This window comes from Mustela nigripes, chromosome 4 (assembly GCF_022355385.1).
Source record: "Mustela nigripes isolate SB6536 chromosome 4, MUSNIG.SB6536, whole genome shotgun sequence".
In the NCBI taxonomy this organism is placed as follows: Eukaryota; Metazoa; Chordata; class Mammalia; order Carnivora; family Mustelidae; genus Mustela; species Mustela nigripes.
In genome coordinates, this window is record NC_081560.1 from 101689948 (window position 1) to 101704434 (window position 14487).

General features: G+C 42.2%; 1 protein-coding gene across 4 annotated transcripts in view; it reads right to left on the minus strand.

The window, feature by feature from the left end:
- The window catches only part of HECW1 (HECT, C2 and WW domain containing E3 ubiquitin protein ligase 1), a 455383-nt gene that overhangs the window by 12583 nt on the left and 428313 nt on the right, over positions 1-14487 (minus strand). For all 4 annotated transcript variants that reach the window (XM_059397215.1, XM_059397212.1, XM_059397213.1 and 1 more), the window contains 3 exons: positions 6065-6163; positions 5357-5486; positions 16-162 (listed from right to left, as the gene is read on the minus strand). In XM_059397215.1, the coding sequence (XP_059253198.1) occupies positions 16-162; positions 5357-5486; positions 6065-6163 (376 nt within the window). The remainder of the gene's footprint in view (positions 1-15; positions 163-5356; positions 5487-6064; positions 6164-14487) is intronic.

The window sequence follows — 14487 nt, forward strand, 5'->3', positions numbered from 1 at the left end:
GGGCCTGGGCCTCACCTCACAGAAGCCCCGTACCAGGGCCTCGGTCTGCTGTACCACACCACGTTCCACCCGCCACTTCACCATCCTCTCGATGTACTCCTTCTTGTTCTTCTCCGTCACCTGGGTGTTGGCCCCTCCGGATTTTAACTCCCTCTCCGTTACCTTGTGAGCAAACAGAAAGATGGCGTTGCTTATCAACTCAGCTCATCTGGCCGTGACACATGTCAATTCTAGGAGGACAAACGATTTATAAAAAGTCTTCCTCACATGGGTTCAGCATTATTGCCTCCTTCAGTCTTTTTCCTTTTCTGGAAGTTACTAAAAAAAGCTCTGGTTCTTTTCAGATGATGGTTTGAGCTGGAAGCTGGAAAGCTGCATTTTTGTTTGTTTTATTAAAGGGAAGCATATTTCCTTAACTCAAGAGGCATAACAGAAATAAAAGGAAAATGCCCCTCGTTGTCCCAGGGAAAGAGATGGACTGGAAAGTCCTTATACTCAATTCCCCCAAATCCCACTTAGATCACATCCTCAAAAGCCACCAGCCTCCCCACCCAGAGCAGGTCATTGGCAGGAAAACAGCAGAGGGTGGGAAGATGGTTTTATAGCCGGTGTAATATTGACTGAAGAATGACAGACTGACCTTGAGAAAGGAAACAGAGAATGACCTTGCCACTTTGTATAGTGGTGCTTGTAGGACAAATGAATCGTTAAGAAAAGCTATGATCTGTGTTCTATCTTTTGAAAGGCAAGAGGGTAGATAACCTGTTAGCCGTTTTTATCAGGAAGTGTTGGGGTGCCTGGGTGGCTCAGTCAGTTAAATGGCTGCCTTCAGCTCAGGTCATGATCTTGGAGTCTCGGGATTAAGCCCCACATTGGGTTCTCTGCTCAGTGGGGAGTCTGCTTCTCCTTCTGACTCTCCCCTGCTCATCGTCTCTCTCTCTCAAATCAATAAATAAAATCTTAAAAAAAAGTGTTGGTGTTTTAAGGAGTTGTCAGTCACTTAAGGGGCTCAGCTCACCACTCGAAGCTGTAAGAAATGAGGCATAACTCTATTTAGCCATGGGTTTAAGAAATGTAGATATGTATATTTGGCATTCATTGACTTAGGTACCTAAACAAGCAGTCCACAGAAATCTGATGGTTATTTTTATTTTTATCACATAGGTGACTAGTGCTAGTTACAAAATACTGGCTAATTCTAACATCTTAATTGCTACTCAGTATCCACATTCCATGGAACCTCTGATTTTCAGCTGCCCAGTTAAAAACTAATTGCTAACCCCACTTGCAGCTACGTGTGCCAGGTAACTAAATCTTGGCAGGTACGGTGTAAGCAGCAGTATTGTATGGCCCTCCTTGAAGGGAGGGGCTGTCATTCCTTTGTCCTGCGGCTTCAGGTCCCACCATGATGGCTGGGCCACGAGTGCAGATGCCCACGGTAGGCACTGTAGCCGTGGCTTGTCTGCCTCTATACTTGGATGCGAGAGAAAAATAAACTGTTAATTTCAGCAGGGTCATTTTGGGTTTCCTCACAGACAGCTGACCCTAATCCCAACTAACACACCCAGGAAAAGCCTATGATGTCCTTTACCGGCAGCTGTTCGTCTGCTCTTCAGGATCTCATAACTTGCTAAAAGAAGGGCTAGGACTCAGTTCTCCAGAACCAAAGTCATTGTTCTTAGCGACCTCGTTTGAAGAAGAATGAGATCTGTTTACACTGTGCACAGAGAGACATTTTTCTAGATCTACACCACATCCTTATTATTTTTCATTGGGAACATCATGAACTTCTGAGTTGTTCCTGTGCCCCACACACAAGAGGAGTATGCTTTTGTATTTTCAGTGTTATTTTTTCCCTCTAATTTTGTGTATTCAGTTATGTGTAGCTTACTTCATTTTTCTCTGAGTAGGTAATATGGGTCCAGGGAGTAACATTCAAGCGGTATAAAAAGTCATGAGTGAAAAGCAAGCTTCTCTCCCGTCTCATCTCCCAGCCGTGTAGTCTCCCTACCCAGAGAAAACTGCCCTCACTTCTCTTCCAGGGAGAACTGACCAATATAGCAGGGAACATGTATAAATCATCTCCTTTCCCCCATAAATAGCATATTTTATACACTATTCATCACCATACTTTTTTCACTTAAAAATGGACCCTGACAGTTGTCATGAACCAATTCAGAACTGACTTACTCTGTTCTGTTGTTGTTGTTGCAATATCCCGTTCACGATCTATGATTTACAAGGAAGCTGATGGGCTGGGATGTCTTGCACTTTTCAGCCCCTCATCCCGCTGGCTCACTATTCCATTGTGTGAATGTATCAGACTTTATTTAGCCAGTGCTCTATTTCTGGACATTCAGAGTACTCAGATCTTTTGCAACTATCAACAAGGGTGTGGTGAAGATCATAGTACATTACTCATTTGAATCAGGTGTGAATCCGTAGGACAAACTCCTAGACATGGGTGCTGACTCAAGGGCAGGTGCATTTGTTTTTTTATTTTTTTATTTAAATTCCAGTTAGTTAACATACAAGGTAATACTAGTTTCAGGTGCAGAAATTAGTGATTAATCACTTACATACAATACCCAGAAGGGCGGGTGCATTTAGAATGAGGGTAGATATCATAAGGGTGCCTTTCACAGGGAGTGAACCAAACTTCCACTTACTCCCACCTACACTCCTGTGCAGCCATGTCTGCTCCCTACACCACCTCCCAAATGGAATATTGCTAACCATTCCGATTCTTGACAATCGTGTAAGGGAAAACGGCATTTCACTATACTTTAATTTACATTTTTACAACTTGTGAAGGAGATTATTTCCTTTTCTGAGAATCACTTATGTTTTGCTAATGATCTACTTGTTGATCATTGCCTATTGGTCTGTGGAATCTCTTTCTATGTTGAAAGACTAGCTTTAGTCTATTCAATATTATGACGCTCTTACTGTGTTTATGCTGTATTTTTGACATACAGAATTAAATAGTAATTTTAGCTCACTATGTCAGTCTCTTCTTTAATGACTTTGAAAGTTGTGTCACATCTATAGTAGCATTCCTTACTGGAAGACTAAAAATAAAAATTCTATCATTCTTATTTATTTATTTATTTTTAATAGCTTTCTAATCTAGGTGGTATTTATTGTGATATAATGAGTTAGGTTAGAAATCTAACTTAAAGAGAAGAGAAGGGCTATATGCTCATATGTTCATAGCAACAATGTCCACAACAGCCAAACTCTGGAAGGAGCTGAGATGTCCTTCAACAGACAAATGGATAAAGAAGATGTGGTTCATATATACAAAGGAATATTCCTCAGCCATCAGAAAGGATAAATGTCTGTCATCTGCATCGACATAGATGGAACTGGAGGGTATTAAGAAGAGTGAAATAAGTCAAGCAGAGAAAGACAATTATCATATGGTTTCACTTATATGTGGAACATAGGAATAGCAGGGAGGGCATTAGGAGAAAGAAGGGAAAAATGAAGGGAGGGCGGGAATCAGAGGGGGAGATGAACCAAGAGACTATGGACTCTGGGAAACAAACTGAGGGTTTCAGATGGGAGGGGATGGGGGATGGGTGAGCCTGGTGATGGGTATTAAAGAGGGAAGAGATTGCATGGAGCACTGGGTGTTATACGCAAACAATGAATCTTGGAACACTGCATCAAAAACTAATAATGTACTGTATGGTGACGAACATAACATAAAATTTAAAAAAAAGGAATCTAACTTAAAATTTTTTTAACTTAAAATTTTTTAAGATGGCTACTCCATTGTCTTAATAAAACTTGCTAAATGATTGAGCTTATTTTACAAATTTACCCTCTACTACAAGGCAAATGTAAAGAATGGGCTAAAAGAAGTTATGCACAGGGAAGTGTACTTCATACTTTCACCTAGTACATGGCAGGAGAGTCCAGTGAACTGTATATTCTTTTTGTTTTTTGGGGGAAGATTTTATTTCTAAGTAATCTCTATACCCAAGATGGGGCTCAGACTTACAACTCCAAGATCAAGAGTTACATGCTCTACCAACTGAGCCAGTCAGGGGCCCAAAAAATCATATATTTTTGAACACATTTAAATGTGCCCTCTACAGTTGTAAAAAGAAAAAAAAATTCTCAAATATGGAAGAGGGTATTCTTCAGAGGTATGTTTACACAGAGGAAATTCAACAGAATGTTGACATCTTCCAGGACCTGTCCAAAATTCTTGACTATGGTATGGGTGCCGCCAAGTTCAGTGGGTGCCTCTCACACTTGGACTAAGCAGGCTGCCCATATTTGTGCTTATACTTGTGCTCATAGGTACTTCCAAAGCCTACCAACTCCACTCTCACAACGACCCATTACAAGTTATCACGTGTCACAGGCTTTTGAAATCTCTTGTAAATGACTCAGGTTATGGTTAACCTGATAAAACTATAACCCAGAAGATTAAAAAATATATAAATACTGATGGAAAAAATAAGAAGCTTTATCTTATTAAATAATATTTATATACATGCATTTTGGAGGAGCAAATATCTAGATGTGATAAAAAGAAGTATTTTGTAGTGGCACAGATCACATAAATACCTTCCAAATGTATTTCACATTTCATAAAAATGTTTTCTAATCCATTATCACTTTGTTTTTCAAAATATCTATAAAGTAGATCCACGTCATGAAAAGGAAAAGAAGGAAGAAGACATGGGCAGCTTTACTAAAGAAAGTAGTCCTCAATGAATTATATTTTAAATGAATGAGATTCTTTCTTTTCTAGATTAAAAACAAAAGAATGAAAAGCAAGGGCTTGAACAGATAAACGTACACCTATGTACACAGCAGCATTATTCACAATAGCCAAAATGTGGAAGAAACCAAAGCGTTCATCAATAGGTGAATGGGTAAATAAATTTTTTATATAAATAAATAAATAAATAAATAAATAAATAAATAAATGTATGTCACACACACACACGGTGGAATACTATTCAGCCCTAAAAATAAGGAAATCCTATCATGTGCTATAATGTAGGCAAATCTTGAGGACAATGTGTTAAGTGAAATAAGCCAGTCACAAAAAGACAAATCCTGTATGAGGTAGCTAGAGCAGCCGAATTCACGAAAGAGAAAGTAGAATGGCTGTTGCCAGGGACTGGGGAGAAGGAAATATGAGGAATTATTATTTAATGGCTATAGTTCCAGTTGTGCAAAATAAACGAGTCCTAGAGATTGTACAGCAGTGTGACAATATTCAACAATGCTGGACTACAGAGTTAAAAACAATTAAGGTGGTAAACTTTGTGTCATGTGAATGTTCAACAGTAAAAACAAATGCTCTTTCCAAGCCCCGCATCTCACAAACCTGTCCAAAAACTTCTTCGTTAACAGTGAACGTGAGGTCTAGGATATCTGTGATATTGTTGTCCTTCATCCACTGCAAACTCTGGTGGAACTCCTCATCCAGATATTCCAGGTCGCTCAGATCACAGGGCCTGGATGCATTCCAAGGGTAAAACGTAACCAGTTTGTTAACCGAACAGATGCCCAGCCTGGCTAAAACAACACAGACTGATTCCAACAATTTGATACTCTGGAATATACTGATGAGTCTTTTCAGTGCATTCAATGCTTGTTTTTGAAAATTTGTTTTTCAAATTGAAATCTGAAATTCAATTGTGAAATTGAATGCAATTATTCCAGTAAAAAACATGGGATGATTATTAACTCATGGATTCTTGATGGCAACTGGAGAAATGTTTTTTAAAAAATATTTTAAAACAACGAAGTTTTAGACAGATTAATTCTACTTAATGTAATGCAAAGTTTGCAATATGACTGTAATTATTTATATAAACTGATTCATTCCATTATATGAAGTTTTAATAGTCTTCTCCTATGCTTACATAAAAACTCCAAATGCCCTTATATTGTATTAAAAAGTTTATGTGATGTCTAAGCACTCAGAAAAGTCAACGAACAGGAATGGTTAGGGTAAACCAGGGACAGAGTCCGAGGTACCAGGGAGACCAGGCCTTTGTGTGTGGACCACGGCCTACAGTAATACACTTACAGTCTCAGAAGTGCCTTGTAGAAGGGCCTTGTGAAGAAGGCATCAAGAAGGTACTGATGGATCAAAGCCAGGCCTAGGATACGACCACTAAACCTAAACCTGAAACACAGACAAGGCAGAAAAATTGAAGGGCAGGTGGAAATTCACATTGTTAAAAAATTTAACTTGTACTTGTATTTGATGTGTTTCTTGACAGTATCTGTTTACAGAATTTGCCAATTGATGACACAAGGGAAGTGCCCATTCTCCTCCTTCTTACGCTTTACTGTAAACCACACCTGCGTGCTTGGTATGTACTAAAGGAACTTTCCTCTCCCCCAAGGACCAGAAGACAGCCCTTCTGCTGGAGTCCTCTTCTCAGAGCTGACAGTATAAGGACACAAGAGAAGAAATGCACTGGTAAAGGGGAAGTCTGGAAGCCCAGATAAACAGTCCACACTGAACCTGAGGAGGACCGGAACCCAAGGACATAGAAAGCTTTCTGGACCATGTCTCCTTATCCATTCAAGATTCCAGAGATATCACCTGAAGGTCTAATGTGTGCCCAATATACTCCAGGAGGTAGAAGACTTGAGTATGAGTCCTTCATGGCAGCTGTGCTCAGAGTCAGGAGGAAGAGTTCCGTGGAATCCTGCTGTGGTAAGCATAAGCTGAGACTACACGGCTATTTACTATTGCCACACACAAGCAAAGAACAGGTCTCCGCTGGGAAGAACTGGTCCTGTAGGTCTGGCTACCTCCAGATACATGGGCCTTTAATGATTTAAATCCTTATCGGGGAAAATCCTGGGATTTTTTTAATAATATTCTAGAATTTTCGCTAATAACCTGCTTGGCTGATTGCTGGAGCTTGATCCCACGGCTGCCCTGCTCCTAAACCAGAAGCTCGTCTGCTTGGTCTAGCACACAGTTTCCTCAGCATGTGGGCCTTGCCCATCTCTGGCTCCTGCCTCTGAGACTTGGGGTCTCCCTGGTCTCTTTCCATCTAAGCAGACTTTCACCTAACTGTAGACTCTGCTGTGACTTTTTTTTCAGATCCCCCCAGTTGGAATTTTCAACTAACCCACCTCCACTACCTTTCATGAGACTTTTTTCAGACTCAGAAGGTTTTCTACCCTACAACTACTATAAACATTGTTACAATGAATACATCCTCTGATCCCATAGAATGAGCATAATTCTAAATAACACTTCATACTGGCATATTTCAAGTGGTCAATTCTTTTCGCAGGAGATAACATGCAAACATCAACGTACAAGTACGATCGACTGGGAAGAGAGTGGAGGTTAAGGGAACCTCAGCGGAGAGGCACTGTGGATGGGGAAGCTTGCAGGGTAATCAGACGTCTTGAAGTCCCTGAGGCCAGTGTGCTCCACTAGTGCTTTGTCCCAGGGCTGTCTCCTGACCCGCTTAATAACTGACCAGTCCCCAACATGATGACCACAATCCTGTATATACAAACACAGCTTACTTCTATCCCAATACAGGCTTGCCCACTCTAACTGGACTCTAAGCTTTACAGCTGAGGCTTGTAGTGTTATGGTGGGGTTGTGACCGTCCAGATGGAGATGACCGAGACCACCCAAAGCAGGAAGAGCGCAAACATCAACACAGGTGTCTGGCCGAGGACCCTCTTCACTGACAGGTGGCCCCCAAAGGCCTGGTAAGGAAGAACTGTAATCTCAGCAGGCAGTAAGTATCCACAGATAGGGAGTAGATGAAAATATTACACAAGAACACAATTTTCAGCTCAATGTTTAAAAAAATGGAATATTCCAGGAAATTGTAAATGTTCTAACAGACTATTAATTATTCAAATCTGTTCAGGAAGAAGCAGAAAACTTAAATAGGCAAAGAACCACAGTATGAACTAGAAAATTATAAGGAGAAAAGACTATATACAAAATTGATGCTGGGACTGGATACACACACACACACACACACACACACACACGCACTCACACGTATTTAAAGACATTCTTTCAAATCCTCCATGGATAGATAGAAAACCCTTCTGCTATTTATGTAGTTCCAGAAATCAGAAAAGGACAGAAAACTTCTTAATTCATCATTATGAGCTACCATCACCACAAAATGGAATCTGGAAAAAAGCAAAAGAAAGAACACTAAAGACGTTTCACGTATATATTTAAAAAATTATAGTTAAAACATGAGAACCTACCAACCCATTCCCAGAACAATGCAAAATGATTAAAGATATTTAATTTTAGGAAACTGAGGACAGTTTAATATTCAGTATTCTATTAACAACACTATTGTTAAAATGAATTATGGGGGCACCTGGGTGGCTCATTTGGTTAAGCCACTGCCTTCGGCTCAGGTCGTGATCCAGGAGTCCTGGGATGGAGTCCCACATTGGGCTCCCAGCTCTGCAGGGAGTCTGCTTCTCCCTCTGACCTTCTCCCCTCTGATGCTCTCTCTCACCCTCTTTCTCTCTCTCAAATAAATAAAATCTGTAGAAAAATGAATTATGAAATCAAAAGACAAAAATCGTATGGCTTTTGCTGTTGTTAGAAGCTGAAGTTACCAGATAGTATCTGCCATCCATTTCTGGTCTCAGTCATCTACAAAAATCTTTGTAGTAAACCAGGAATAGAAGAATGGTCCCTTACCACAATGAGGAAGGTCGATCTCAGCACCCTATTTAACAGTAAAAACGCAGAAGAATGCTGGTTACCACTGCCCTTTACAATGTGCCAGGAGCTCCAGTGACTGCAATTACTTCTGAGTGAAAAATTGGAAACAGATTGGAAATAACTTTCACTGAATGCCTACTGAACATATTACTGATATCAGTAACATATTACTGATATTATCTCCCTAACCCTTGCAACAACTCTATTTTCACAATTTTTCTAACTTCATTTCACAGATTAAGAAACTGAAGGCCAATATTTAGCCCCAAGCAAGTGGTATGGTGAAGACACAGATGCGTATCTGTCAGGACTTTCCCTCTGTGTCCCTTTGGAGAAGCCAAACAATAGAGAAGTTAATCCTCTGGTCCAGGGGCCAGGCAGCCTGGTGTGTGATCTCCTGCAAGGACTTAACTACCTGCTCTCTGTTTCCTCTTCTGGAAAACGGCAGTTTTTACATGATATTATTATCTTATTTTATGTTGACTTCCAACACCAACTTGTGTCAAGTAAACTTCAACTAACTTGAGTCAAGGGGGGAATTCCTTGCAAGTTCTTGGTGATATCTCATGGAATCCAGGGTCAGGAAGGTAGCTGGGAGCCAGCCAGATGAGGCACTGGAGTGACTTCACTGTCCCTCATTTACCTTCTCCCCTTGACTTCTCTTTATGCACCTCTGCTCTTTCTTCTCTCTTGCTGTCAAAACTTCTGTGGTTTTCATCCTAGAGAGGCCAACTTGACTCTTTCTGACTTAGTCCAAATTTCCAACACGATTCCCTGCTTGTTGCGACTCAGGTTGGCTGCCCATCCTGGACCAATCATAAGTGATCAGGAAAGCAAGTTCTGGGGAGCAGACTCAGACTCAGGGTTTGGTGTCTTGTCCAGCATCGTGTAGCAAGGATCACCACCGCCTACCTCTCAACAAGAGGCTGTGACCCGATGGGAGTGCGGCAAATGGCCTGGTTTCCGGCATAGGACACTTGCAATGCAGACCACCAACAGACAGCTGTTGATTGACTTTGAATGGGTAGACTGTAAGATGGAATTTCTAAAGACAAAATTATACCAGTTTCACAGGCTGATGTGGGCCACTAGTAAGCTCTAGATATTTTTTTGTAGGTGTGCAAGCAATCTATGATAATGTGGTTTGCTTTACATAAACACAGGATGGCTCATAGCCAGACCAATATATATAGTAAAATATTTTCCAGAGCAATGAACTATGATCTGGGATGTGTCTGTATGAAGCACAATACAATTGTACAACTCAAATCCAAAAGAACAGCTTAAAAAGCAGGGATTGAAATGGAAAGCCTTAACAGCTGGTGAATTGCCATGGTGTATAATTTCATTTATAAGAAAACATCTTCTAGTAATTGTGCACTTCCTTGGTTTATCTCACTTAGCTTGAACAACTACTTGCTGAGAAACTGACTATCCTTTTTGTTACACATGTGTAGGAATTATGAAATGGAAAGAAATTATCTCTTTAGTCTCTGTATTGATAATCTAAGAAGCAATACACATAATTTAAGCAAAAAAGTTTATGTTTTGGCCTAAATTACTTGGCACAAACAAATAGTACTTTTGAAGATTTTATTTATTTATTTATGAGAGAGAGAAAAAGAAAGAAAGAATGCACAAGCGGGAGTGTGCGGAAGGGTAGAGGAGGAGGGAGAGGGACAAACAGACTCTATGCTGAGCGCAGAGACCAATGCGGGGCTCTATCTCAGGACCCCGCGATCATGACCTGAGCTGAAACCAAGAACTGGACACTCAACTGAATGAGCCACTCAGGCGCCCCACAAATAAAAAGTCTTAAGGACAAATAAAAGTCCCCATGGAAGTAGCAGACCGTGCTTTCCCTGCCTGTGGATATTCCTGTGTCACTTCAACATCCAGGCCACAGGGTCCCCAGCTGCATGTTCCCATGTGTGAACTTGCAGGACCTCCAGCCCTCCTTCCTCAGCAGGGACCTCACAAGGAGTCTCAGCTGATACTGCCGGTCAGCCTGGCTCCCAGGGTGTGGCACTGTTCCTCCTTTCCCGGGCTGCCATTTTTGAAAGCGTACTGATCTCAGCCCATACCAGTGATGGCTAATGTGCTGCCTGATCTAGTGTGGTGCCACTGCCATTGACCCCCAGGCCGCTGCTGCCCAAGACCTGCTCTTCGGAGTGGACTGTGCTCATTTCTGTTTTGCTGGTAGGGCACAGCTCCTCTGTGTCGACCTGCTCTGTTGGACAGACTTCACAGCAGAGCTGCTAGGGACCTGAGAGTTTACTGGAACTACTTTTGAAGTTTACTCACTGTCCTTCAACCCCTAGGCTGGCAAAGTCATGGTGGACCTAGGGAGCAGCCGCCCCATCTCGGCCTCAGGCTTGTGGACCACTCTGGCTTGCTGTGCCATTCTGCTTCTCTTGTGTTATTTCCAGGACCCCAGACTCCCTGCTCACACTTACTTCCTGTTGGGCTCCCATATCAGACATGCCCACATGGGTCCAATTCCAGAGGGGGGCATCATTCAACTTCTCTTCACAGGTGGGGCCTCAGGCCCCAGGTACATCAGCAGGTACAAGTGCAGACAGCACGGAGGTGTCTGAGGACATGGGAAGACAAGGCATGTCCCCCAATTGCATGTACCAGACATGACAGCTATACCACGCAGGTCTCTCTGGAACCTGCCCCTGGCACTAGATGGTGGGTCTCAATCTTTACTCCATTCCAGCCACCTGAAGGATACAGTACTCTGATGGGTCAGGAATGGGGCCTTCCTTCATCAGTAATCCTCAAGTCTGGAGACGAAAGAGTTTCCCTCTAGCTCCACCTTGGGTATAATATGAAAACCCCTAGGATATTGTGATATGCTGTCCCCTTGAGATGTATTCCTGACTCTTTAAAAACACATAAGCCATTTTTTCCTATTTATTTCCTGATCAGAGATTAATCCACAGAAATCCATTTGGACCTAAGATGCCACAAAAATATGATCAATATACCAAAATACTAAGAACCCCAGAATAGGAAATAAAAATCCCTTAATAGGAAAAAAAAAAAAAACCAAAAAACCCTTCTATTGAGTTAGTCACCTATGGGTTTCATCATTACAAAGACATGGTCTGTCTTCCTTCAGGGAAAGAAAGTGGACAGCTCACAATGACATTTCTCAACCTAGCCCCACCAACCCTGTGATTTATAGAAAAAAATCCTTGGACTCTATGTTCTTTTCATATCCTTGGTTTTCCATGTGTTACGTTTTTGGTTTTTGTTATCATCAACCCTTATCTTCCTGCCAAGTGAAACAGAATTGGGTATTTTTTTAGTGTAAAGAAAAATACACACAGCATTGAAGGTATCAAATAAAAGAACATCAACTTTGTCTCATGAGGTAACGTCTTTGACCTTGATGGGTCTTTCCCCTACATGTCAGCTGCTGAGCACAGACACACTTGTGTGAATGGGACCACTTGTGTGAATGGGACCACTTGTGTGAATGCCACTCCTGCTTCTCTGCAGCTTCCTCTTTTCATACTACAGGACAACACAGACCCCCTCACATATCTGCAAATACAGGTTTTCATCATGCAGTTTAAATAAAATCACAAAGCATTTCATTTCATAAATGTTCTTCACTTGGTTTGGCCCTTCCCACTCTGATGGAAACCCAAGTGGTCTTCATCTTTAACCATCTGCTCATCAGTATTGGGGGAGGCAGCATGCAGCCAGTTAACTCTGGGACCATCAGAGGACTTCTGAAACAGGCCGATGGCACTCTTCAAGCATCCTTCTGAACACCTCACCAGGTATCTGGAGATGAACTGAGTCTGCCTCTGATGAAAGCAACTGCAGCCACTCTGAGCTTTTGTAAACACATGGAGGGAGATGATGGCAGGAGATATGAAAGGAACTGATGTTACTGGCGAGGATTTATCTCAGTACTATCTGGGTTTTGTGCATTTTAGTGAGTTCAGAAGGTAATGGAGTTTTACACATTTCTGGCACATCTTTCCATGTGGGATGAAAGTCCAACAAAGACTCGACTCTCCCCTTGAGTATATAACCATTTGCTGACTCATCATTCTTCGGGCTGTTAGCCAATAATCCAAAGAAGGCAGCGTGGTGGGAAGAACAAAACTGTAAGTTCTGATGTCAGGCTGCCTCAGTTTAACTCTTCTGACTCGTGTGACTTTGGGCAAGCTGTTAAACAACCACAGTCCTCAGTTTACTCATCTGCACAATGGGGGTCAAAATGTTGTAGAGGGCAACTGCGAAGACACTACAAGACTTTGCCTAGGGACTAGAGGAGGTCAGTCCACCTGGGTGTTTAATAAACACCACTGCACACTGGCACGTCTGATCCCTTAGGACCCCAGGGCCATACACACCCATGCTGGACTGAGAGGTGCGAATGAATGTGGACTGAGTCCGTGGCTGCTATAGAACTAAGGCTTTTGCTCTGCTCACACACAACATTCATGCATCACAATGCCTGGCACAGGTTAAGGACCCCATTAAGCTTTGCTGAATTGAATTAAATTAAAAATCATCATCGGATTTTATCCCAGTGGAGCATGACTAGACAAGCCTACTGAACATTTCTGAGACATCATTTACCACTGGATGCCCATTTCCAATATCCACAGGAGGTCCCCATTCAGGAAGACAGACAGAAAGACGGAACCACGGAGGAGACTGGGTGACTTGAGTCAACGGATGGAAAGATGTGGTGAATGTTTCACACCAAGAAGCCAACATAGCAGGCTTCTCTCTCCCTTCCTCTCCCTCTTTAGTCTTTCAGGTGGAACTTGGATGGGAACATGCTTTAGCAGGAGATAGCACGTAATGATTTCACGGTGTATTTTTCAACTGATTCTTGAAACAAAAGCAGTTTGCACAATGGCGAAAACGTTCAGTCAGGAAGTTTGGGAGAGGACTTTCTTGTTCACAGGCTGGATTTATGGAAGGGAAAGCAGATGGCTTGACAAAGAAGAAAATAAGACCTAATGATACCCTGGAGGACACTTCGGATAGTGAAACAAAATACTCTTAAAAGGCTTCCAATTAATGTCTTTATATGAAAGTGATATAAAAATGTAATAAAACCCTCAGTGCAGTATCCAGGTAATATGCCAAGTCAAAAAGATTCTGCGGTGGTGTATCTGGTAGTTTGATGCCCTGGCATTAAACTTGGGCCCCTAATAATTGTGTCGAGGTGTCTCTGGGTTTACTGGTCTTCTCAGTTTCTTCTCAGTCTGTAAGCCTTCAGTCTCTCCTCCTGTGTGACTCTGATTTTGCATCTATTTTTTTTTAAAGATTTTATTTATTTATTTGACAGAGAGATTGATCATAAGTAGGCAGAGAGGCAGGCAGAGAGAGGCGGGGGGAAGCAAGCTTCTTGCTGAGCGGGGTGGGGCTCGATCCCAGGACCCTGAGATCATGACCTGAGCCGAAGGCAGAGGCTTAACCAATGAACCACCCAGGCACCCCATGATTTCTGGATCTTTTGATGCTCAACATCAGAGAGACCCCTTGGATCACCTTCAGCCTTGAATGACCTAAAGCTGACCCTATCTCCTGGCCTTCCTGCCTGGAAAGGTTATCAGACAGTATATTGGGGGGGGGGGGTAAGAGGCTGGAAAATTGGTGATAATATGCTTGCCCCTGCTGCCTGTGAGAGGCTGGGGGCTGAGGAGCGGCCGATGTTCAAGTGTTTGGCAGGAAATGGAGGTCTGCTCAAAATCCTGGATACAGTCTGCAGACTTTGGAGGCCT